Source organism: Cetorhinus maximus, chromosome 12 (assembly GCF_964194155.1).
Source record: "Cetorhinus maximus chromosome 12, sCetMax3.hap1.1, whole genome shotgun sequence".
Lineage (NCBI taxonomy): Eukaryota > Metazoa > Chordata > Chondrichthyes > Lamniformes > Cetorhinidae > Cetorhinus > Cetorhinus maximus.
Window position 1 is genome coordinate 64346192 of NC_135890.1, and position 23876 is coordinate 64370067.

Genomic DNA, 23876 nt, shown 5'->3' on the forward strand with positions numbered 1-23876 from the left:
TTTAATTCTAGATTTTTATTGAATTCAAATTTCACCATCTGCTATGGTGGGATTTGAATCTGGGTCTCTGGAATACCAGTCCAGTGACAATGCCACTATGCTACCGCCTCCCAAGTAACTTTTAATTTTGTCTCGAATTATCATTTCTAGAAGTTTGCCCCCCCCACCAAGGTTAAACTGATTGGCCTATAGTTGCTGTGCTTACCTTTACACCCTTTTTTGAACAAGGGTGTAACATTTGCAATTCTACAGCCCTCAGGCACCACCCCTAAGAAAGACTGGAAAGTTAAAGCTAGTTCCTCCGCCATTTACGCTCTCACTTCCCTCAGTATCCTTGGTTATATCTCATCTGGTCTTGTGCCTAATCAACTTAAGTACAGACACCCTGTCCAATATCTCCTCCTTATCAATTTTAAATCCTTCAAGTGTCTGAGTTATCTCCATTATTTTACCATGACCTGTGTAGCATCTTCTTCCATAGTAAAGGCAGCTGCAAAGTAATTATTTTATACCTCAGCCCTTCCTCCCTGCGTAAATCCCCTTTTTGGTTATTAATTGCTCCACTCCTTCTTTTGCCACCTTTTTGCTATTTATATTGTGAAATGCGTAAAATCCTGACAGGGGTGGACAGACTGGATGCAGGGATGATGTTTCCCCTGGTGGGGGCAGGGAGTGGGGTTAGGTTCTAGAACAAGGGTCTCAGGATACAGGGTAGGCCAATTATGACTGAGATGAGGAGAAACTTTTTCATTCAAAGAGTGGTGAACTTGTGGAATTCTCTACCACAGGCCAAGTCACTGAATATATTTAAGAAGGAAATAGATAGATTTCTAGGCACTAAAGGAGTCGAGGGGTATGGGGAGAGAGCAGGAGTATGAGTTAGAGGATCAGCCATGGTCATATTGAATGGCGGAGCAGGCTCAAAAGGTCGAATGACCCACTGCTCCTATTTTCTATGTTTATATACCTATAGAAGCTTTGTTGGATTCCCTTTTATATTAGCTGCCAGTCTCTTTTCATACTCTCTGTCCCTTCCTGCCACTCTCTGGTTATCATTACCTACTCTGCTCTAATACCTTGTTGTTACCCTTTGATTTACTACATCTCCTCTTACATGATACCTTCTCCCCACTATTTAATTTAAAGCCCTCTCTAACACCCTAGTTATATGACCCGCCAGAACACTGGTCCCTGTGAAGTTCAGCTGAACACCGTCCCAACGGTACAGCTCTCGTTTTCCCCAGCACTACTGCCAGTGCCCCATAAATGAAACCATTTCTCCCACACCAATCTCTGTGCCACGCATTCATTTCTGTAATCTTATTTACCCTGTGCCAATTTGCTCGTGGCTCAGGTAATAATTCAGAGATGATTACTTTTGAGGTTCTGCTTTTTAATTTGGCCCCTAGTTGCTCATAATCCCTATACAGAATCTCTTTCTTAGTCCTGTTTATGTCGTTGGTATCTACGATAACTGGATCATCTCCCTCCCACTACAAGTTCCCCTCCAACCCCTCCAACTATTATTTTTTTTTATTCTTTCATGGGATGTGGGTGTCTCTGGCAAGGTCAGCATTTGTTTCTCACTCCTAATTGCCTTTCGACTGAGTGGCTTACTAGGTCATTTCGGAGGCTGTGGGTCTGGAGTCACACATAGGCCAGACCAGGTAAGGACAGCAGATTTCCTTCCCTAAAGGACATTAGTGAATCAGATGGGTTTTTACAATAATCGACGGTAGATGTCATGGTCACATTTACTGAAACTAGCTTTCAGTTCCAGATTTTATTAATCGAATTTAAATTCTTTCAGCTGCCATGATGGGATTCAAACCCCTGTTCCCAGAGCATTAGCCTGGGCCTCTGGATTAATGGTCCCGTGATATTACCACTATACCACCATCTCCCCAGGGAATTTTCAATGAAAAAGAAGCAAAATAAAGTTGGGCCTATACCCATTGAAGTTTAGAAGAATGAGAGGTGATCTTATTGAAACATGAGATCCAGAGGGGACTTAAAAGGATGGATACCGGGAGAATGTTTCCTCTTTGAGGGACATAGCTTAAAATAAGAGGTCTCCCATTTTAAGTTGGAGATGAGAAGAGTTTTTTTCTCTCAGGGGGTTGTTAGTCTGTGGAATTCTCTTCCCCAGAAGGTACTGGAGGCTGGGTCTTTGAATTTATTCAAAGCTGAGTTAGATGGATTTTTGATAGACAAGAGAGTTAAGGGTTATGGTGGGAGGGGGAGGGGGGTAGCATCAGACGGGAAAGTGGAGTTGAGACCACAACCAGATCAGCCATGATCTTATTGAATGGCGGAGCAGACTTGAAGGGCTGAATGGCCTACTCCTGCTCCTAAGTTCTATGTTCTTATGTTCATATTCATCCCTGTATCTTTTCTCATCCAGGGAGCTCTGGATTTGTTTGCTCTACCGTTCCCCTTTGTGGGAATATACTTTGACTGTGCCTGAACTACCTCTTCTTTAAAGACAGTCCATTGTTAAGTTCCAGTCTTGCCTGCCACCTTTGATTCCAGTTTATCTGGATCAGATCCATTCTTGCCCCATTGAAGTTGGCTTTCCCCAAATTAATTATTAAATCTCCAGATTGTTTCTTGTCCTTTTCCATAGCCAATCTCAACCTTATGATAGAATGATCACTGTACCCTAAATGTTTTCCAACTGACACTTGATCCATTTGGCCCACCTCATTCTCAAGAACCAGATTTAACAGTGCCTCCTTTGTCTTTGGACTGGAAACATACTGCTGTAAAAAATTTTCCTTAACACACCCTGGGAAGTCTTGCCCCACCCTTTACATTACTACTATCCCAGACTATTTCCAGATATTTAAAGTCCCCCCATTATAACTACTCTGTAAGGTCCTTGCAGATTTGTTCCTTACATCCTACCCACTGGTTGGTGGTCAATAGATTACACCGAGCAATGCAATTGATCCTTAGCTCCAGCCAAATAGATTCTGTCCTTGACCCCCCTCCCCTCCCCGAGACATCCTTTCTCTCCAGCACTGCAATGCTCACCTTAATCAATACTGCCACCCCTTTTCCTTCCTTTCCTAACTTTCTTGAACACTTTGTATCCAGGAATAATTAACACCCGGTTCTGCCCCTCTTTGAGCCAGGTCTCGGTAATAACCGCAACAACATATTTTCACATGGCAACCTGTGCCTGTAACTCACCAATCTTGTTTACCACAATTCGCACATTCACATCCATGCACAGTAACCCTGATTTAGACTTTATTACTTTTTCACTTACTCTGACTCCACCTAATAACTTACTATTTCCTACTTCAATATTTTGTGCATATTGATATTTCTCTCTGATACTACCTCCTGGTTCCCACATCAAGTTAGTTTAAACCCCCCCCCCCCCTACCAAAAGCACCAGCAAATTGCCCCACAAGGAAATTAGTCCTTGCCCTAGTCCAAAGACTGAGCACAAAACCTAGAATGAGACACTCTGTGTTGCATTGGTGGAGGTGCTGTCTTTTGGTTGAGACATTAAACTGAGGGCTCACTTGCCCTCTCAGGCGGATGTAAAATTCCAATATTTTGAAGAAGCACGTGAGTTTTCCCTGGCCGATACCTATCCCTCAACCAACAGCAGTTAGCACTACTTGATATATTTTTCAATTCTATTTATGGGCCTTGCTCTATGCAATTTGGCTGCTTGTGTTTCCTCACGTTAGGGAACAGTGACTTCGCTTTAAAACTACTTAATTTCCTTAATTTGGGATGTTCTGAGGTGGTGAACTTTGCTGTAGAAATGCAAGTTCTTTCTTTCAGGAAGGTAGACTGATACAATACCAAATGTGATGCTGGAGACTAGTTTACTTTTTATGGAATGTATGAAGGAACATCATACAGTTTCCAGTCAAAAGTCACACTGATTCGCTGTTGTTCAAAAACAACAAAAATAGTGAGTTATGCAAGTCAATTGTAGCAATCCAACACTTGGCCTGGCTGAAATCAATTCATCCAACACAGTCCAGGGTTATTGAACCTGGAATCTTCCTTCTCGGTATGGCTCTGGTACTCTCTGGGCATTTTTCTACAGTCAAGAAGAATCAACGTGGTTTGCTGTAGTATTGTTAGAAACACTTGGCTCTCACTGTGTATATGTTTGATCTCTGCTTCTGGCCCCCTAGTTATGTCTTCGGATCTTCCAGGCTGTGCCTAAGAATATTGGGCGTGCCATATGGAGGGGGGAGCACGGAAAGGAAGCTCTGCAAAGAATTCTGGGATTTCTGTTCCAAGTCATCATGGGACAGGTGAGTCATTTCCATGGTTACAATGAGTTTAGCCTAGTTGAGTTCATAGAAACAGAGAAGATAGGAGCAGGAGTAGGTCATTCAGCCCTTCAAGCCTGCTCTGCCATTCAATATGATCATGGCTGGTCCTCTATCTCATCGCCATATACCCACTCTATCACCATACCCCTTGATGCCTTTAGTGTCTAGAAATCTATCTATTTCCTTCTTAAATATATTCAGTGACTTAGCCTCCACAGCCTTCTGTGGTAGACAATTCCACAGGTTCACCACCCTCTGTGAAGAAATTTCTCCTCACCTCAGTCCTAAATGGTCTACCCAACATCCTGAGACTGTGACCCCTTGTTCTAGACCCCCCCAGCCAGAGGAAACATCATCCCTGCATCCAGTCTGTCCAGCCCTGTCAGAATTTTATACCTTTCAATGAGATCCCCTAAACTCCAGCAAGTACAGGCCAAGTCAACCCAATCTCTCCTCATACGACAACCCTGCCATCCCAGGAATCAGTCTGATGAACATTTGCTGCACTCCCAAGTATATCCTCTCTTAGGTAAGGAGACCAAAACTGTACACAGTACTCCAGTCTCACCAAGGCCCTGTACCGCTGCAGTAAGACATCCTTGCTCCTGTACTCAAATCCTCTCGCACTGAAGGCCAACATACTATTTGCTGCCTTCATTGTTTGCTTCAGTGATTGGTGTTCAAGGACACCCAGGTCCCTTTGTACATCAGCATTTCCCAATCTATCACCATTTAAATAATAGTCTGTCATTCTGTTTTTCCTACCAAAGTGGATAACTTCGCACTTATCCACATTATACTGCATCTGCCATGTATTTGCCCACTCACTTAACCTGTCTCAATCGCCTTGAAACCTCTTAACATCATATTTACCACTCACATTCCCACCTAGTTTCATGTCATCAGCAAACTTGGAAATATTACATTTGCTTCCTCACCCCCATAATGGTAAAATAAAAGATCTGGGGTGTGCTCTGGTGATGATATCTCCTGTTTGAATGGTTTGGTGAGCAAAATCACAAGCTGGGCCATTAACATAGAGGAAAATCTGAGATGCTACCCAGCTTGGGTTTTAAAAATGGGCAAATTAAGGAGGAGGAAAAGTGTAACAATTCCCTGTTTCCACATTACAGGTGAGTTGGAGATAGTGGAATAAATCTTCATTTCAATACAGGTGATACAGGAAAGTGGAGATGTGTATAAAGGGGGTGTTTGAAGTCTAGGTGGAAAATTCAGAGAATCACTGAGTACCGACAAAGTCAGGAGGAGAAGGGAGATTACATGAGAGAGAGAGAGAGGAATTCCCTTATACCCTGTCATGGACAGGAGCCTGACTTGGGCAGGCATAGCCTTTGGAGAGAGTTGAGATGTTGAGGTCATAAAGATGGGTTTGACAAAGAAGGAAACAGAACTTCAGGAGGCAGCTTTTGAAATATTGGCAATGTGGGAATTATGTCAGATCAGAGGAAAGAGCGAGACCAGGTGTCAGGATTGAGAGAGAAGCTGGAGAGGTGAGGGGTTGTGGTGGGGGAGTTGTGCTGGTTTTCTCTAGTCCTAACTGTGTTGTTTGTTATTGCAGAATTCACACACAGATAGCCGACTGCTGGCCAGTGCAGCACTGGTGAAGCTGATTAGCAACACTCCTCAGCCACATCTTGGGGCAGTGGCTGCCATCCATGCCATACAACTGACACAGGAAGGTTAGAAAGACTTCCAGATTCTCAGACAATAAGTTCAGATGAGGGAGGCTGTTTGACTTATCCAGCTTCCATTTTCCTGCAGTTCTCCTACCACGAGTTTGTAGTCTGGACACCAGTATTCTGAGCTCATACCAGGCATTGATCACTTTGTTTGAAGAAATTTACTAACTTTCAAAAAGGAATTGGATCAGTACTGGAGGGGAAAAACATGGAGGGTAAAGGGGAAAGCTCAGAGAAATGAGATTAATTGGATAGCTCTTTTAAAGATCGTGAACAGGCACAATTAGCTGAATAGCCTCCTTCTGTGCTGCATCATTCTATGGTTCTGCTTTTTGAGATCGGTCCTTCTGCCCTTGTCTTATGGTAATGACTATAACTTGAGCGTGTACCATATACAAAATACACTGCAGCAACTCACCAAAGTGTCTTTGATAGCACCTTCCAAACCATGATCTCTACCACCCAGAAGGCCAAGGGCAGCAGATGCATGGGAACACCACCATCTACAAGTTCTCCTCCAAGTCACAAACCATCCTGACTTGGAACTAGTACTTCACTGTCGCTGGGTCATAATCCTGGAAATTTCTCCCTAACAGCACAGTGGGTGTGCCTATACCACATGGACTGCAGCGGTTCAAGAAGGTGGCTCACCACCACCTTCTCAAGGACAATTTGGGATGGGCAACAAGGATAAGGGGCGAAAGGGGCTGATCTTGCCAGGGACGTGCTCATCCCATGAAAGTATTAAAACAAAGATAGTGACTTGGGATTAACCTTTCCCTTTCCATCTGGGGTACGTTCATACTCCAGCGGTGGGACTTACAGGACATGGCTTGTGAGTTCACTGTGAACTGGGAGGTTTCATTCTCAGGGACTGAGCCTGGGGACTTCTCCTGTGTTGACATCTCACACATTCTTTTCTTTTACTTTGAAAATGATCTCAATCTCCATCAGAGCAGTAGATCTTTTCCAATGTTTTTGCCTTGAGTGACCAGCTGGAAGGAGGAAATTAATGCTTGCATTCTAAAACAGTAAAACAATCAAGTCAGAGGGAGTACAGATACAATAAGTTTCAAGGGAGTAAGACAAGGCTGGGTGGCCTCTACTTTAATGCCAGGAGTATTACAGGTAAAACGGATGAGTTAAGGGTGAGGATTGACACGTGGAATTGTGTTATAGTAGCCATCACTGAGACTTGGTTGAGGAAGGGGCAGGATTGGCAGCACAACATCCCGGAATATAGAATCTTCAGGCAAGACAGGGGAGGGGGTAAAAGAGGAGGAGGCATTGCATTATTAGTTAAGGAGTCAGTTACTGCAATAAGGAGAGATGATATCTTGGAGGGGGCATCGAATGAAGCTTTGTGGGTAGAGCTTAGGAATAAAAAAGGGGCAACCACATTGTTAGGTGTTTATTATAGACCCCCAGATAGTCAGCAGGAAATTGAGGAGGAAGTATATGCGCAATTTGTGGAGGTGTGTAAAAACAATAACAATAGGGTAATTATATTAGGTGATTTCAACTTTCCCAACATTAATTGGGATAGACATAGTGTTAAGGGCTTGGATAGAGTGGATTTCTTGAAATGTGTACAGGAGAACTTTTCAGGTCAATATGTAGAGGGTCCAACAAGGGACAGCGCAGTGCTGGACCTAATTCTGGGGAATGAAGTCGGACAGGTGGCTGAGGTGGCGGTGGGCGAGCATTTTAGTGATAGCGACCACAACATGGTACAGTTTAAGTTTGTTATGGACAAAGAAATAGACAAGTTGCAAAAAAATGTTTTGGATTGGGGGAGAGTGGATTTTAGTAAAATAAGGCAGGATCTGGCCAAGGTAGACTGGGAACAGCTACTTGTGGGGAAATCTACAGAGGAGCAGTGGGGGGCATTCAAAAAGGAAATGGGGAGGGTTCAAGATGTTCCCTCTAGGATGATTGGAAGGAGTAAAAAGCCCAGAGAGCCATGGATGACCAGAGATATTCAGGTTACGATGAGAAGGAAAAGAGAAGCTTTTAGCAGGTACAAGGGAAGCAAATCAGCAGAGGCATTAGTGGAATACAGAAAGTGCAGGGTGGAGCTTAAGAAAGCAATTAGGAGAGCAAAGAGGGGATATGAGAAAGCTCTGGCTGGTAAAAGTAGGGAAAATCCCAAGATATTCTATAAGTATATCAATGGGAAGAGGATAACCAGGGAAAGAGTAGGGCCCATTAGGGACCAAGGGGGCAATCTATGGGTGCAGCAAGAGGACATCACTAGAGTGTTGAACCAATACTTCACATCCGTTTTCACCCAAGAGAATGAAGATGAAGGTATCGATTTCGGGGAGAGAGACTGCGAGGTTCTTGAGCAAATTGATATAGGGAGTGACAAGGTATTGGAAGTGTTGGCAGGCTTAAAAGTGGACAAATCTCCAGGTCCGGATGATTTGTGTCCCAGACTGCTGAGGGAGGCAAGGGAGGAGTTCACAGGGGCTCTGACCCAAATTTTTAATATTTCTCTGGCCACGGGGGAGGTGCCAGAGGACTGGAGAACAGCTAATGTGGTTCCACTATTTAAGAAGGGTTGTAGAGATAAGCCAGGGAACTACAGGCCAGTGACTGTCACGTCAGTGGTAGGGAAACTATTGGAGAAAAATTCTGAAGGAGAGAATCTATCTCCACTTGGAGAGGCAAGGTTTGATCCTGATAGCCAGCATGGCTTTGTCAGAGGGAGGTCATGCCTAACAAATTTGATTGAATTTTTTGAGGAGGTTACCAGGTGTGTAGATGAGGGTAGTGCAGTTGATGTAGTTTATATGTATTTCAGCAAAGCCTTTGACAAGGTCCCACATGGGAGACTTATAAAGAAGGCAAATGCACATGGGATACAGGGTAATTTGATAAGGTGTATTCAAAATTGGCTTAGTTGTAGAAGACAGAGGGTGATGACAGAAGGATGCTTTAGTGACTGGAAGCCAGTGTCCAGTGGCGTACCACAGGGATCTGTGCTGGGTCCCCTATTATTTTTCATTTATATAAATGACATAGATGACTATGTCGGGGGTCAGATTAGTAAGTTTGCGGATGACACAAAGATTGGCTGGGTGGTTAATAGTGAGGTTGAGTGTCTTGGGCTACAGGAAGATATAGACAGGATGGTCAAATGGGCAGATAAGTGGCAGATGGAATTTAACCCTGAAAAGTGTGAGGTGATACAATTTGGAAGGAGTAATTTGACAAGGAAGTACTCAGTGAACGGCATGACACTAGGAAGTTCTGAGGAACAAAGGGACCTTGGTATGTGTGTCCATAGATCTCTGAAGCAGAGGGGCATGTTAGTGGGGTGGTGAAAAAGGTATATGGGGCACTTGCCTTTATCAATCGAGGCATAGATTACAAAAGTAGGGAGGTCATGTTGGAGTTGTATAGAACCTTGGTGAGGCCACAGCTGGAGTAGTGTGTGCAGCTCTGGTCGCCACATTATAGGAGGGATGTGACTGCACTGGAGGGGGTGCAGAGGAGATTCACCAGGATGTTGCCTGGGATAAAGCATTTAAGTTACGAAGAGAGATTGGATAAACTTGGGTTGTTTTCATTGGAGCAGAGAAGACTGAGAGGCGACCTGATCGAGGTGTACAAGATTATGAGGGGCATGGAGAGGGTGGATAGGGAGCAGCTGTTCCCCTTTGTTGAAGGGTCATTCACAAGGGGACATAAGTTCAAGATGAGGAGCAGTAGGTTTAAGGGGGATGTGAGGAAAAACTTTTTTACCCAGAGGATGGTGACGGTCTGTAATGCACTGCCTGGGAGGGTGGTGGAGGCGGATTGCCTCACATCCTTTAAAAATACCTGGATGAGCACTTGGCACATCATAACATTCAAGGCTATGGGCCAAGTGCTGGTAAGTGCGATTAGGTAGGTAGGTCAGGTTTTTCTCACGTGTCGGTGCAGACTTGATGGGCCGAAGAGCCTCTTCTGCACTCTGTGATTCTGTAATTCATATAGTGCTTGTCATGACCACCAGATGTTTCAAAGTACTTTACAGCCAATGAAGTACTTTAGAAGTGTGGTCACTGTTAGCATTTAGGAAACATGGAAACCAATTTGTGCACAGCAAACTGCCACAACCAGGAATGTGACATTGACCAGGTAACCTGTTTTTGTGGTGTTGATTGAGGGATAAATATTGACCAGGACACCAGTGATGACTCCCCTCATCGTCTTTGAAATAGTGTCATGAGACCTTTAGCATCCATCTGAGCAGCCAGATGGGGCTTCAGCTTAAGAACATAAGAAACAGGAGCAGGAAAAGACCATAAGGCCTGTTGAGTCTGCTCCGCCATTCAGTATGATCATGGCAGATCTTGGATTTCAACTCCGCTTCCCTGCCCATTCCCAATATCCCTTGATTCCCTGAGAGACCAAAAAAATCTGTCTATCTTGGCCTTAAGTATATTCAATGATGGAGCATCCACACCCGCTGGGATAGAGAATTCCAAAGATTCACAACCCTTTGAATGAATAAACTCTCCTTATCTCAGTCCTAAATTCTTTTTATTTGTATGGCTGGAGCAGCAGTTATAGTTCAATATTGAGGTTAACAATCCATTCAATGGCTTCAGCTGACACAGTGTGAATGGTTGTGTTGCTGCCAGGAAAGGATCTCCCAGGGCAGACATTCAGTATTTGGGTGATGGTTTGACTTGAATTGGTCACAGTCTCAATTTGAGCTGTTCCTCATATTCCACTTGTGGAGCAAATGGCCACATCTTCCCACCTGTCCTCCAGATTTTTCATGGAAGATTGAAACCTGGAACTTTACCACTTGGGTCAGTTTGCAGTTGGTGATGTTTGCAGTCAACCAGGAGGTGTGTCATCGAGAGATGGGACAGTCGTCAGTTTTAAAGGTGTGGAGTGTGTTCCAGTAGGGATTAAGGGATTTTAGATGAGTGTGTGGGGATTTTTTGATGTTCTTTGTCAATGGGAGTGCTTCGTTAGCTGTCAGCCGATGGTGTTCTTTGAGGAGGATATTTCTCTGTGGACATCAGGAGGTTCAATATGTGTTAGCACAGGAAGCCACTTGAGCTGTTCGTCTCAACATCCCAGAAATAAAGGATCATTGTAATTTGCCCCTTTTCCTGAAACTATTCCCCCTTGATCTAGATTCCTCAACCAGGGCAAGCAACATCTCAGTGTCTTCCCCTTCAAGCCCCTTCATAACCTCGAATGTTTCAATTAAATCACCTCTCTTTCTTCTGAACTCCTGAGAATATAGACTCAATTTATTCAGCTGCTCATCATAGGATAACCCTCTCATTCCAGGGACCAATCTAGTGAGGCTTCACTGTACCCCCTCCAATGCAAGTAAACCGTTCCTTCAGTGTGGAGACCAAAACTGCATACAGTATTCCTGGTGTGGTCTCATCAAAACCCTGTACAATTACAGCAAGACATCTTGATTCCTGTACTCCGATGTCCTTGCAATAAAGGCCAACATATCATTTGCTTTCCTAATTGCTTGCTGTACTTGCTAATTGCTTGCTAGCTTTGTGTTCCTTGTATGAGGACAGCCTAATGCCTCTGAACATCAACATTTACAAGTTTCACGCCTTTTGGAAAATATTCTGTTTTTCTATTCCTATGACCAAAATGAATAACCTCACGTGTCCCCACATTATACAGTAAGTCCTCAGTAGAAGTCATCCCACTTAAAGTCATTTCACTATAACCTTGTTTGCTCTTTAAGACCTTTTTTGATTTATACCGTGATTTTTGATTTTACGTATCTGCACTCTGGCCCTGCCCTCTGCGCTGAGCTCTGGGCTAGCCGCTGCCATGCTCTGACGTCGGAGCCGCTGTCACCAGAGGCCCAAGCTGCAGGGTGAGAGCGAGGCCCAAGATCTGGGAGCAGGAGCGCAGAGCAGGGGTGAGAAACTGTCGGCCGCCGAATGGTGAGAGCAAACACTGCTCCACCTACACCCCTCCCCCTGCTACTACCATGACCCCACCCCCACCCCGGCTCCTTCCGTGCCCCCCACCCTGGCCCTTTCCATGCAGACCACCCCCCCCCCAACCCCTCCCCAAGGCTCCTGCTGCGGACAACCCTTTCACCTAGCTCCTTTGGCGCTTCCCCCCCCCGCCTCCACTTCCGCAGAACCCCGCAGGACAGGGGCTCAGCGCCTGCAAATTGTCAGGAAGGGATCCAGGCTCTGGAGAAAGAGAGGGAAGAGAGAGAGAGTGGGAAAGGAGAGAGAGAGAGACAGAGTGGGAAAGGAGAGAGAGACAGAGTGGGAAAGGAGAGAGAGAGAGAGACAGAGTGGGAAAGGAGAGCGAGAGAGACAGAGTGGGAAAGGAGAGCGAGAGAGACAGAGTGGGAAAGGAGAGCGAGAGAGACAGAGTGGGAAAGGAGAGCGAGAGAGACAGAGTGGGAAAGGAGAGCGAGAGAGACAGAGTGGGAAAGGAGAGCGAGAGAGACAGAGTGGGAAAGGAGAGCGAGAGAGACAGAGTGGGAAAGGAGAGCGAGAGAGACAGAGTGGGAATGGAGAGCGAGAGAGACAGAGTGGGAAAGGAGAGCGAGAGAGACAGAGTGGGAAAGGAGAGCGAGAGAGACAGAGTGGGAAAGGAGAGCGAGAGAGACAGAGTGGGAAAGGAGAGCGAGAGAGACAGAGTGGGAAAGGAGAGCGAGAGAGACAGAGTGGGAAAGGAGAGCGAGAGAGACAGAGTGGGAAAGGAGAGCGAGAGAGACAGAGTGGGAAAGGAGAGCGAGAGAGACAGAGTGGGAAAGGAGAGCGAGAGAGACAGAGTGGGAAAGGAGAGCGAGAGAGACAGAGTGGGAAAGGAGAGCGAGAGAGACAGAGTGGGAAAGGAGAGCGAGAGAGACAGAGTGGGAAAGGAGAGCGAGAGAGACAGAGTGGGAAAAGAGAGAGAGACAGAGACAGGCAGAGTGGGAAAGGAGAGAGAGACAGGCAGAGTGGGAAAGGAGAGAGAGACAGGCAGAGTGGGAAAGGAGAGAGAGGCAGGCAGAGTGGGAAAGGAGAGAGAGAGACAGAGTGGGAAAGGAGAGAGAGAGAGACAGAGTGGGAAAGGAGAGAGAGAGAGACAGAGTGGGAAAGGAGAGAGAGAGACAGAGTGGGAAAGGAGAGAGAGAGAGAGACAGAGTGGGAAAGGAGAGAGAGAGAGAGACAGAGTGGGAAAGGAGAGAGAGAGAGAGACAGAGTGGGAAAGGAGAGAGAGAGAGAGACAGAGTGGGAAAGGAGAGCGAGAGAGACAGAGTGGGAAAGGAGAGCGAGAGAGACAGAGTGGGGAAGGAGAGCGAGAGAGACAGAGTGGGAAAGGAGAGAGAGAGAGACAGAGTGGGAAAGGAGAGAGAGAGAGAGACAGAGTGGGAAAGGAGAGCGAGAGAGACAGAGTGGGAAAGGAGAGCGAGAGAGACAGAGTGGGAAAGGAGAGCGAGAGAGACAGAGTGGGAAAGGAGAGCGAGAGAGACAGAGTGGGAAAGGAGAGCGAGAGAGACAGAGTGGGAAAGGAGAGAGAGACAGAGTGGGAAAAGAGAGAGAGACAGAGACAGACAGAGTGGGAAAGGAGAGAGAGACAGGCAGAGTGGGAAAGGAAAGAGAGACAGGCAGAGTGGGAAAGGAGAGAGAGAGACAGAGTGGGAAAAGAGAGAGAGACAGAGACAGACAGAGTGGGAAAAGAGAGAGAGACAGAGACAGACAGAGTGGGAAAGGAGAGAGAGACAGGCAGAGTGGGAAAGGAAAGAGAGACAGGCAGAGTGGGAAAGGAAAGAGAGACAGGCAGAGTGGGAAAGGAGAGAGAGACAGGCAGAGTGGGAAAGGAGAGAGAGACAGGCAGAGTGGGAAAGGAGAGAGAGGCAGGCAGAATGGGAAAGGAGAGAGAGAGGAGAGGACAGTGGGAAAGGAGAGAGAGACAGGCAGAGTGGGAAAGGAGAGAGACAGGCAGAGTGGGAAAGGAGAGGGAGAGGACAGTGGGAAAGGAGAGAGAGAGGGAGAGGACAGTGGGAAAGGAGAGAGAGAGGGAGAGGACAGTGGGAAAGGAGAGAGAGAGGGAGAGGACAGTGGGAAAGGAGAGAGAGGGAGAGGACAGTGGGAAAGGAGAGAGGGAGAGACAATGGGAAATGAGAGCGAGGGAGAGACAGTGGGAAATGAGAGAGAGGGAGAGACAGAGCGACAGAGTGGGAAAGGAGAGAGAGAAAGACAGAGTGGGAAAGAAAAGCAAACAAAATGTTGTGAGTTTCAGGAGTGTTGTGGGTGAGACACAGATGTTGTGATACCCGGGGCCTGTTTGGGTGGTTTAGCGTTACCTAATTAGAATTTATACTGTATTTCTGTTATGTTGTGATTTATTTTATTTTATAAGTTATTCCAGTTAGGAATGAACAGTGCTGCACATGTACAGTACATTATTTCAACTAGTACATTGGTCTTTCCGGGCAAGAAATGTCCAATGGAACCTAGAAGCTAACTCCAGCTTCCTAAGGGAAACCATGATTCAATTCAGGTTATTTCACTTAAAGTTGTGGTTTTCAGGAATGCAACCATAACTTATACTGAGGACTTACTGTGCTCTGTGTGCCACCTAGTTGCCTACACACTGAGCCTGAATCTCTTTGCAGTTCTTTGTGCCTTTCTCACAGCTTACATTCCAACCGAGTTTTGTATCGTCAGCAAACTTAGCACACGTTACTCTCTGTTTCTTTGCCTAAGTCATTAATACAGATTGTAATTAGCTGAGGATCCAGCACTGATCCTTGCAGCACTCCACTAGTCACAGCCAGCCAACTTCAAAATGCCTCCTTTATCTGTACTCTGCTTTCTATCCATTAAACAAACCTCGACCCATGCTAATATATTACTCCAACTCCATGAACCCTTATCTTGTGTATTAACCTTTTGTTTGGCACCTTACTGAATGCTTTTTGGAAATTCAAATATACTACGTCCATTGGTTCCTCTTTATCTACCCTAAAAGTTACATCTTCAAAAACTTTTCATAAATTTGTCAAACGTGATCTCCCTTTTGTAAAACCATGCTGTGCCTTTCTAAGTACATTGTTAGGACTTCCTTAATAACAGATTCCAGCACTTTCCTGATGACTGATATCAGGCTAACTGGCCTGTAGTTCCCTGTTTTCTCTCTCCCTCCTTTCTTGAATAGTGGTGTTTTGCTAACTTACGATCTGTTGGGACCGTCTCAGAATCCAGGGAATTTTCTAAAATCATAGTCAGCATGTCCACCAACTCTGCAGCTATCTCCTTTAGAACCCTAGGATATGGGTTACCAGGTCCTGGGGATTTGCCGGATTTTAGTCCCTTCAGTTTCTCCAGTACTTTTTCTCTGTTGATATTCATTAATTAAAGTTCCTCATTTTTATCCAGTCCTAGGTTAGCGTCTATTTCTGGTGGGTAACTTGTGTCTCCTTCTGTGAAGACAGACACAACATATTTGTTCAATGTCTCCGCCATTTCCTTATTTCCCAATGATAATTTCTCCTTTTTTAAAAAATTCATTCATGGGATGTGGGTTTTGCTGGTTGGGTCAGCATTTATTGCCCATCCCTAGTTGCCCTAGAGAAGCTGTTGATGAGGTGCCTTCTTGAACAGCTGCAGTCCATGTGGTGTAGGTACACCCACAGTGCCGTTAGGAAGGGAGCTCCAGGATTTTGATCGAGCGACAGTGAAGAAACGGCGATATATTTCCAAGTCAGTATGGTGAGTGACTTGGAGGGGAACCTCCAGGTGGTGGTGTTCCCATCTATCTGCTGCCTTTGTCCTTCTAGGTGGTAATGGTCGTGGGTTTGGAAGTTGCTATTGAAGGAGCCTTGGTGAATTCCTGCAGTGCATCTTGTACACACTGCTGCTACTGTGCGTCGGTGATGGAGGGAGTGAATGTTTGTGGATGTGGTGCCAATCAAGCGGGCTGCTTTTTCCTGGACAGTGTCCAGCTTCAGTGTTGTGGGAGCTGCACTCATCCAGGCAAGCGGGGAGTATTCCATCACACTCCTGACTTGTGCCTTGTAGATGGTGGACAGGCTTTGGGGAGCCAGGAGGTGAGTTATTCGTCACATGACTCCTAGCCTCTGACCTGCTCTTGTAGTCACAGTATTTAAATGGCTAGTCCAGTTCAGTTTCTGGTCAATGGTAACCCCCAGGATGTTGATAGCGGGGGACTCAGTGATGGTAATGCCATTGAACATCAAGGGATGATTGTTAGATTCTCTCTTGTTGGAGATGGTCATTGCCTGGCACTTGTGTGGCGCGAATGTCACTTGCCACTTATCAGCCCAAGCCTGGATATTGTCTTGCTGCACTTAGACATGGACTGCTTCAGTATCTGAGGAGTCGCGAATGGTGCTTAACATTGCGCAATCATCAGCGAACATCCCCGCTTCTGACCTTATGATAGAAGGAAGGTCATTGATGAAGCAGCTGAAGATGGTTGGGCCTAGGACACTACCCTGAGGAACTCCTGAAGTGATGTCCTGGATCTGAGCTGATTGACCTCCAACAACCACAACCATCTTCCTTTGTGCTAGGCATGACTCCCAACCAGTGGAGAGTTTTCTCCCTGATTCCCATTGACTCCAGTTTTGCTAGGGCTACTTGATGCCACACTCGGTCAAATGCTGCCTTGATATCCTGTCTCTGCTTCTAAGGGGCAACGTTTAGTTTAGCTAAAATGAAAGCAAAAAACTGCGGATGCTGGAAACTTGAAATAAACACAGAACGTGCTGGAAAAACTGAGCAGGTCTGGCAACATCTGTGGAGAGAGAAACAGAGTTAATGTCTCAAGTCCAATATGACCCTTCTTTAGAACCCCCACTGTGAAAGGACAGTGCGTGTGACCTACCTTGAGGTGTTATGAATGGGATGCGGCATGTCATTGATGGGGTGTCAGGGTCTATCGATGGGGTGGAGGGAGTATCGATGGGGTGGGGGTTGTTACTGATGGGGTCTGGGATTTTATTGATGGGATAGCGGGAGTATCGATGGGGTGTGGGGTGTTATCGATGGGGTGGGGGATGTTATCGATGGGGTGGGGGGTGTTACCGATGGGTTAGGGGAAGCATTGATGGGGTTGGGGTAGGAGGAGTATCGATGGGGTAGGGGTGTTATTGATGGGGTAAGGGGAGCATTGATGGGCTGTCGGGTGTTACCGATGGGGTAGGGGGAGTATTGGTGGAGTAGGGGTGTTATCGATGGGATAGGGGTATTATTGATGAGGTAAGGGAAGCATTGATGGGGTGGGGGGTGTTATCGATGGGGTAGGGGGAGTATTGATGGGGTGGGCCGGGTTATCGATGGGGTGGTGGGAGTATTGATTGGGTGTTGGGTGTTATCGATGGGGTGGGGGGAGTTTTGATTGGGTGTGGAATGTTATCAATGATCTGCTGGGTTTATTGATGGTTGTGGGGAGTCATCGATTTGGTTGTGGTGATGCCCAGCTCTCTGTCCTTGGCTGTAATCTGGATTGTTTGTTTGCTGTCCCAGAGGTCCAAGACTTGACCCTCGGGGTGTTGGAGGTCACGTTGCCAGCGATGCAGACCGATGGACTGGGGAGCTTGCTGATGAGTCGGGGCCTGGTCACTTGCAGTAAGAACAAGATGCTGGTGTGTCAACTGCCAGGCTTCCAGACTGGGGTACAGTAGAGAGACCTCAATAGTTTCATATTATCTTATTTCAGCCATGGCTCTGATAGAGTAGGAGTAAATGTTGTCTTCTAATAATTTACATGTCAAATCATAGGGTTGACAACATTGAATGCCAGATGCCACAGATTTATTAAATATACAGGAATTAAACAGTGACAATTGCAACAAAGCCTTGCAAGCTTTGTCAGGAGTGTCAAAAGCTTTGCATCCTTGTGCTTGGGCATTCCTTCCAATCCAGGTCTCTGTTCCAATACTCACATTAATTTCTTTTTTTGCCTGGCCTGCACCATACCTGCTGGGTTGCTGCACAAATGTGCATGCATGCAACTTGGAGGACATGTTGCATTCCATACCAGTCTCCAGTTTTGAAAAAGGTTGATTTTACTGCTTAAGGTCAACCTTACTCAATTTATTGGTCACTGCATCTTATTTGACAGGGCTTTCTTACTTAACAGGCAAGAGCTAAAGGTTACTGTTACTACAATGTAATGCAAAATCAAAAACAATATAAGATTAGCAGACCCCAGCAGAATCTGATTTATCCTTTTCTGGGGTTACATTAGGGCAGTGCTCACTGTAGCAATGGACCCAGCAAGTCAGAAAGTCTGTGTGTGATATCAGGGCCTATGATGAATTCATTGAGTGGAGCACCCCAACAAGCCTTCCTGCTTCAAGGCCCTGGAGCTAAAAATTCAGACAAAGTTCCTGTTGCTGAGCTTTTCAGCGAGCCCTGCTGTAAAATGCATCATTGAATGTTTGGTGTGCTTTAGATATTCGCACAGTGCCACTTCAGTTGAGGTGCTGCAGGGCGATCAGTACCATGTGCCCAGTGAGGGCAGGGGCAAGTGAAGTGATTGCTTCCAAATCAATTTACTGAAAAATTCTCAAGAACCAAGTACAGAGTAAAGCTCTCTTTACACCGTTCCATCAAATATCTCTTTGTGTTATTCGGTTGTTTGCCTGTGTGACAGTGTTTGTCTCCCCATGTGACAGTGTTTTGCCTCCCCATGTTGTGCTGTTTTGTCTCCCCCTCTGGCAGTATTTTATCTCCCAGTATTGCTCTGTGAATCATGGTGATGGCTTTTTTTTTTCCCAGGCCTGTGTCTTGCTGGATCTGCTATTTCCAGTTATATCGACTCACTGTGGAGACGAAAGGAACCATATTCAATCGCATGCCTTCCAAGGTAGGTTGTTCTGAGAACCTGTGCAGCACAGTTAGTCATAGTGGCCAATAACTTCCGCTCTCTGGGGTGTTGGACCTGGGGGTACCGCAGCGAGGGTGGGGACAGGGTGGCATAGTGGTATTGTCGCTGGACCCAAGGTAATGCTCTGGATACCCAGGTTCGAATCCCACCAGGGCAGATGGTGAAATTTGAATTCAATCAAAATCTGGAATTAATAGTCTAATGATGACCATGAAACCAAAGTCAATTGTTGTAAAAAACCCATCTGGCTCATTAATGAAACGACAATGGCAAACTCAACCCTTTTGACCCTGCAAAGTCCTCCTTACGAACATCTGGGGACTAGTGCCAAAATTGGGAGAGCTGTCTCACAGACTAGTCAAGCAACAGCCTGACATAGTCATTGTCACAGAATCATATCTTACAGAAATCCAAATACACCATATCTACTGGTTTCTCTTTATCCACCTAGCTTGTTACATCTGGAAGGAACTCTAATAAAATTATTAAACACCCTTTTCCTTTCACAAAACCATGTTTACTGTACTTGATTGTATTATGATTTTCTAAATGTCCTGCTACTACCTCCTTCACAATGGATTCTAGCATTTTCCCAATGACAGACTAACTAGCCTGTAGTTTTCTGCTTTCTGTCTGCCTCCTTTCTTGAATAGAGCCATTACGTTTGCAATTTTCCAACCGCTGGGACCTTTGCAGAACCTAGGGAATTTTGGTATCCACTATCTCTGCAGGTACTTCTTTTAAGACCCTAGGATGCTGGCCATCAGATCCAGGGACCTGTCAACCTTTAGTTTTAATGGTTTTCCCAGTACCTTTTCCCTAGTGATTGTGATTGATTTAAATTCCTCCCTCTCTTTTACCCCTTGATATTCAAGTACTCTTGGGATGTTTTTTGGGTCTTCTACAATGAAGACGAAGGCAAGATACCTGTTTACACTTCCACTATTTCTTTGTTTCCCATTATTAATTCCCCAGGCTCTCTCTCCAAGGGATAAACACTGACTTTAGAGACTTTGCCTTTTTAAATATTTGTACTCTTACGATGGGATTTTCCGGCCTTGCCCACTTGCAGGCGTCATGGCGGGTGGGAGCAGAAAATATCGCGAGATTGGAAAAATCAGTTTACGACATTGTAAAAGCAGTCTGGGATGGTCCACTCCAGCCGTCAGTTGCGGGCCACATTTCCTGCCATGGCACGTTGGGAATATAATTTTAATACATTTGCATCTCATATTATAAGGGCTGCTTGCCGGAATCATCACCCCACCCTCGATCAAGAGGGCATGTCGGTGTCCAAATGGATCGACGTGTTTCGCAATGATATATAAGTGACGTGCACCTGGCGACCTGCATTTTGCTCATGACTTCGTGGTTCGTTCATCTGCCTTGCTTGTGGCAACTCATGCTCAGTGCCAGGCTTTGCAGGCAACACCACATCACTTTCAGGGGGATGTCAGAGGAAAGTCTCTACCTACTAGGTCAGCAGTAAGACAGGTGTGTTAGCAGGGAGGCAACGCCTCCACTGGGGCAGGGAGAAAACTGGCCTGAGACATGGGAATGTGCTGAAGGACAAGGGGTACACCCAGGGTGGGGGGGGCGTGGTAAGAGTGGGGAAGATTGTACTCAGACACATCACTGGGGTGGGTGGGTGCGGTGGGGAAGTGTTCTCAGTGCCAGGATGGGGAGAGAGTCGGTTACAGAATGGCATAAACAAACTTTGGGCCAGAATGGCAGGACCACAGAGTAAGGAAGTGCTTCAACATTGAGCTTGCAAAGACTGTCCTTGTGCCAGCCCAGGGAGGGGGGCAGCATGTCAGTCCAGTCTCAGTCGTGCCCAGGATGTTGTGCAGGGTGTTGTCGTAACATCACACGCCTTGGTCCATGACGTTTCTGGCATCATACTGGGCAGCAGATGGCACATTCAGGCAGGGGAGGCCAATAGATGCCAATGGTAGCTTAAGGTAGATACTGAGGGCTCAAAACAGCAGAAGCCCTAGAGGCATATAGAAAGTGCAGGGGGTGACTTAAAAAAGAAATTAGGAGAGCAAAGAGGGGTTATGAAAAAACACTGACGGGTAAAATAAAGGAAAATCCAAAGGCATTTTATAAGTATATTAGGGGAAAGGGGATAACCAGGGAAAGAGTAGGGCCCATTAGTGACCACAGTGGCAATCTGTGTAAGGAGCCGGAAGATGTAGGTGAGGTTTTAAATGAGTACTTTGCTTCCCTATTCACTATAGAGAAGGACAGTGTAGGTATCAAAATCAGGACTGTGATATACTTGAACAAATTAGCATTGAAAGGGTTGAGGTGTTAGTTTTAGCAGGCTTAAAAGTGGATAAATCCCCAGGCCCAGATGAGATGTATCCCAAGCTGCTGTGGGAGGAAAGGGAGGAGATAGCAAGGGCTTTGACACTAATTTTCAAATCCTCTCTGGCCTCAGAAGAGGTGCAGAGGAATGGAGGACGGTGAATGTGGCACCATTATTCAAGAAGGGTGGTAGGGATAAACCAGGTAATTACAGGCCAGTGAGCCTAACATCAGTGGTCGGGAAACTTTTGGAAAAAATTCTGAGGGACAGAATCAATCTCCATTTGGTGAGGCAAGGATTAATCAAGGATAGTCAGCATGGTTTTGTCAGCGGCAGATCATGTCTAACAAATTTGATTGAATTTTTCGAGGAGGTGACTAGGTGTGTCTGTGAGGGTAGTGTAGTTGATGTAGTCTACATGGACTTCAGTAAGGCTTTTGACAAGATCTTGCATGGGAGACTGGTCAAGAAGGTAAGAGCCCATGAGATCCAGGGCAATTTGGATCCAAAATTGGCTTAGTGGCAGGAGACAGAGGGTAATGGTCGAAGGTTATTTTTGTGACTAGAAGCTTGTGTCCAGTGGTGTAGCGCAGGGTTCCTTGCTGTTTGTAGTGTACATGAATGACCTAAGCGTGAATATATGAGGTATGATCAGTAAGTTTGCAGATGACATGAAAATTAGTGGTGTGGTAAATAGTGAGGAGGAAAACCTTAGGCTACAGGACAATATAGACAGGCTGGTCAGATGGACAGAACAGTGGCAAATGGAATTTAATCCTGAAAAGTGTGAGATGATGCATTTTGGGAGGACTAACAAGGCAAGGGAGTACACGATGAACGGTAGGACCCTAGGAAATACAGAGGATCAGAGGGACCTTGGTTTGCCTGTCCATAGATCCTTGAAGGCAGTAGGAAAGGTAGATAAGGTGGTTAAGAAAGCATATGGGATACTTGCCTTTATTAGTCGAGGCATTGAATACAAGAGCAGGGAGGTTATGATGGAGCTGTATAAAACATTAGTTAGGCCACAGCTGGAGTACTGTGTGCAGTTCTGGTCGCCACACTATAGGAAGGATGTGATTGCACTAGAGAGGGTGCAGAGGAGATTCACCAGGATGTTGCGTGGGCTGGAGCGTTTCAGCTATGAAGAGAGACCAGATAGGCTAGGGTTGTTTTCCTTAGAGCAGAGAAGGCTGAGGGGGGAACCTGATCGAGGTGTACAAAATTATGAGCGACATAGATAGGAAGAAACTTTTCATCCTTTCTGTAGGGGTCAATAACCATGGGGCATAGATTTAAGATAAGGGACAGGAGGTTTATAGGGGATTTGAGGAAAAAATCTTTTCACCCAGAGGGTGGGGGGTATCTGGAACTCAGTGCCTGAAAGGGTGTTAGAGGCGAGAACCCTTACATATTTATTTAAGAAAATATTTAGATGAGCACTTGAAATGCCATAGCATACAAGGCCAAGTGCTGGAAAATGGGATTAGAATAGATAGGTAGAATTGATGACCGGCACGGACATGATGAGCCGAAGGGCCTCTTTAAGTGCTGTAAAACTCTATGACAATGTCTCAGACACCACCATCACCATCCCTGGGTGTGTCCTGTCCCACCAGCAGGACAGACCCAGCAGAGATGGCAGCAGAGTGGTACACAGTCGGGAGGGAGTTACCCTGGGAATCCTCAACACCTCATGGCATCAGGTCAAACACAGGTAAGGAAACCTCCTGCTGATTACCACGTACCACCCTCCCTCAGCTGATGAATCAGTGCTCCTCCATGTTGAACATCAATTTTAGGAAGCACTGAGGGTGGCAAGGGTGCAGAATTTACTCTGGGTGGGGGACTTCAATGTCCATCACCAAGAGTGGCTCGGTAGCATCACTGCTGACAAAGTTGGGCGAGTCCTAAAGGACATAGCTGCTAAACTGGGTCTGCGGCAGGTGGTGAGGGAACCAACAAGAGGGAAAAACATACTTGACCTCATCCTCATCAACTTGCCTGCCGCAGATGTGTCAGTCCATTACAGTATTGGTAGGAGTGACCACTGCACAGTCCTTGTGGAGACAAAGTCCCATCTTCACATTGAGGATACCCTCTATTGTGTTGTGTGACACTACAACCATGCTAAATGGGATAGATTCCAAACAGATCTAGCAACTCAAGACTGGGCATCCATGAGGCGCCGTGGGCCATCAGCAGCAGCAGGATTGTACTTGAACACAATCTATAATCTTATGGCCCAGCATATCTCCAATTATACTATTACCACCAAGCCGGGGGATCAACCCTGGTTCAATGAAGAGTGCAGGAGGGCATGCCAGGAGCAGCACCAGGCATACCTAACAATGAGGTGTCAACCTCTGTGGGTGTATCTACACCACATGGACTGCAGCGGTTCAAGAAGGCAGCTCACCATCACCTTCTCGAGGGCGATTAGGATGGGCAAGAAATGCTGGGCCAGCCAATGACACCCACATCTTGTGAATGAATGAAAAAAAGGTGAGCTGGGGGAATCCCACTACCTCAGAATTTCACATGTTGCCACGGCTTGAAAATTGCGGCTATGAGGAGAGATTGGATAGGCTAGGGTTGGTTTTCTGAGAACAGAGGAGGCTAAGGGGGTAACTTAATCGAGGTGTACAGAATTATGGGGGGCCTAGATAACACAAGACTACTTATGTGCCAAACAGCATAAAC

General features: G+C 46.0%; 1 protein-coding gene across 1 annotated transcript in view; it reads left to right on the top strand.

The window, feature by feature from the left end:
- Window positions 1-4041: 4041 nt before the first annotated feature.
- LOC144687161 (tRNA (32-2'-O)-methyltransferase regulator THADA) overlaps window positions 4042-23876 on the top strand; it is a 173443-nt gene continuing 153608 nt past the window's right edge. The window contains exons 1-4 of the mRNA XM_078552901.1: window positions 4042-4050; window positions 4167-4289; window positions 5890-6010; window positions 17497-17645. Of these exons, the coding sequence (XP_078409027.1) occupies window positions 4042-4050; window positions 4167-4289; window positions 5890-6010; window positions 17497-17645 (402 nt within the window). The remainder of the gene's footprint in view (window positions 4051-4166; window positions 4290-5889; window positions 6011-17496; window positions 17646-23876) is intronic.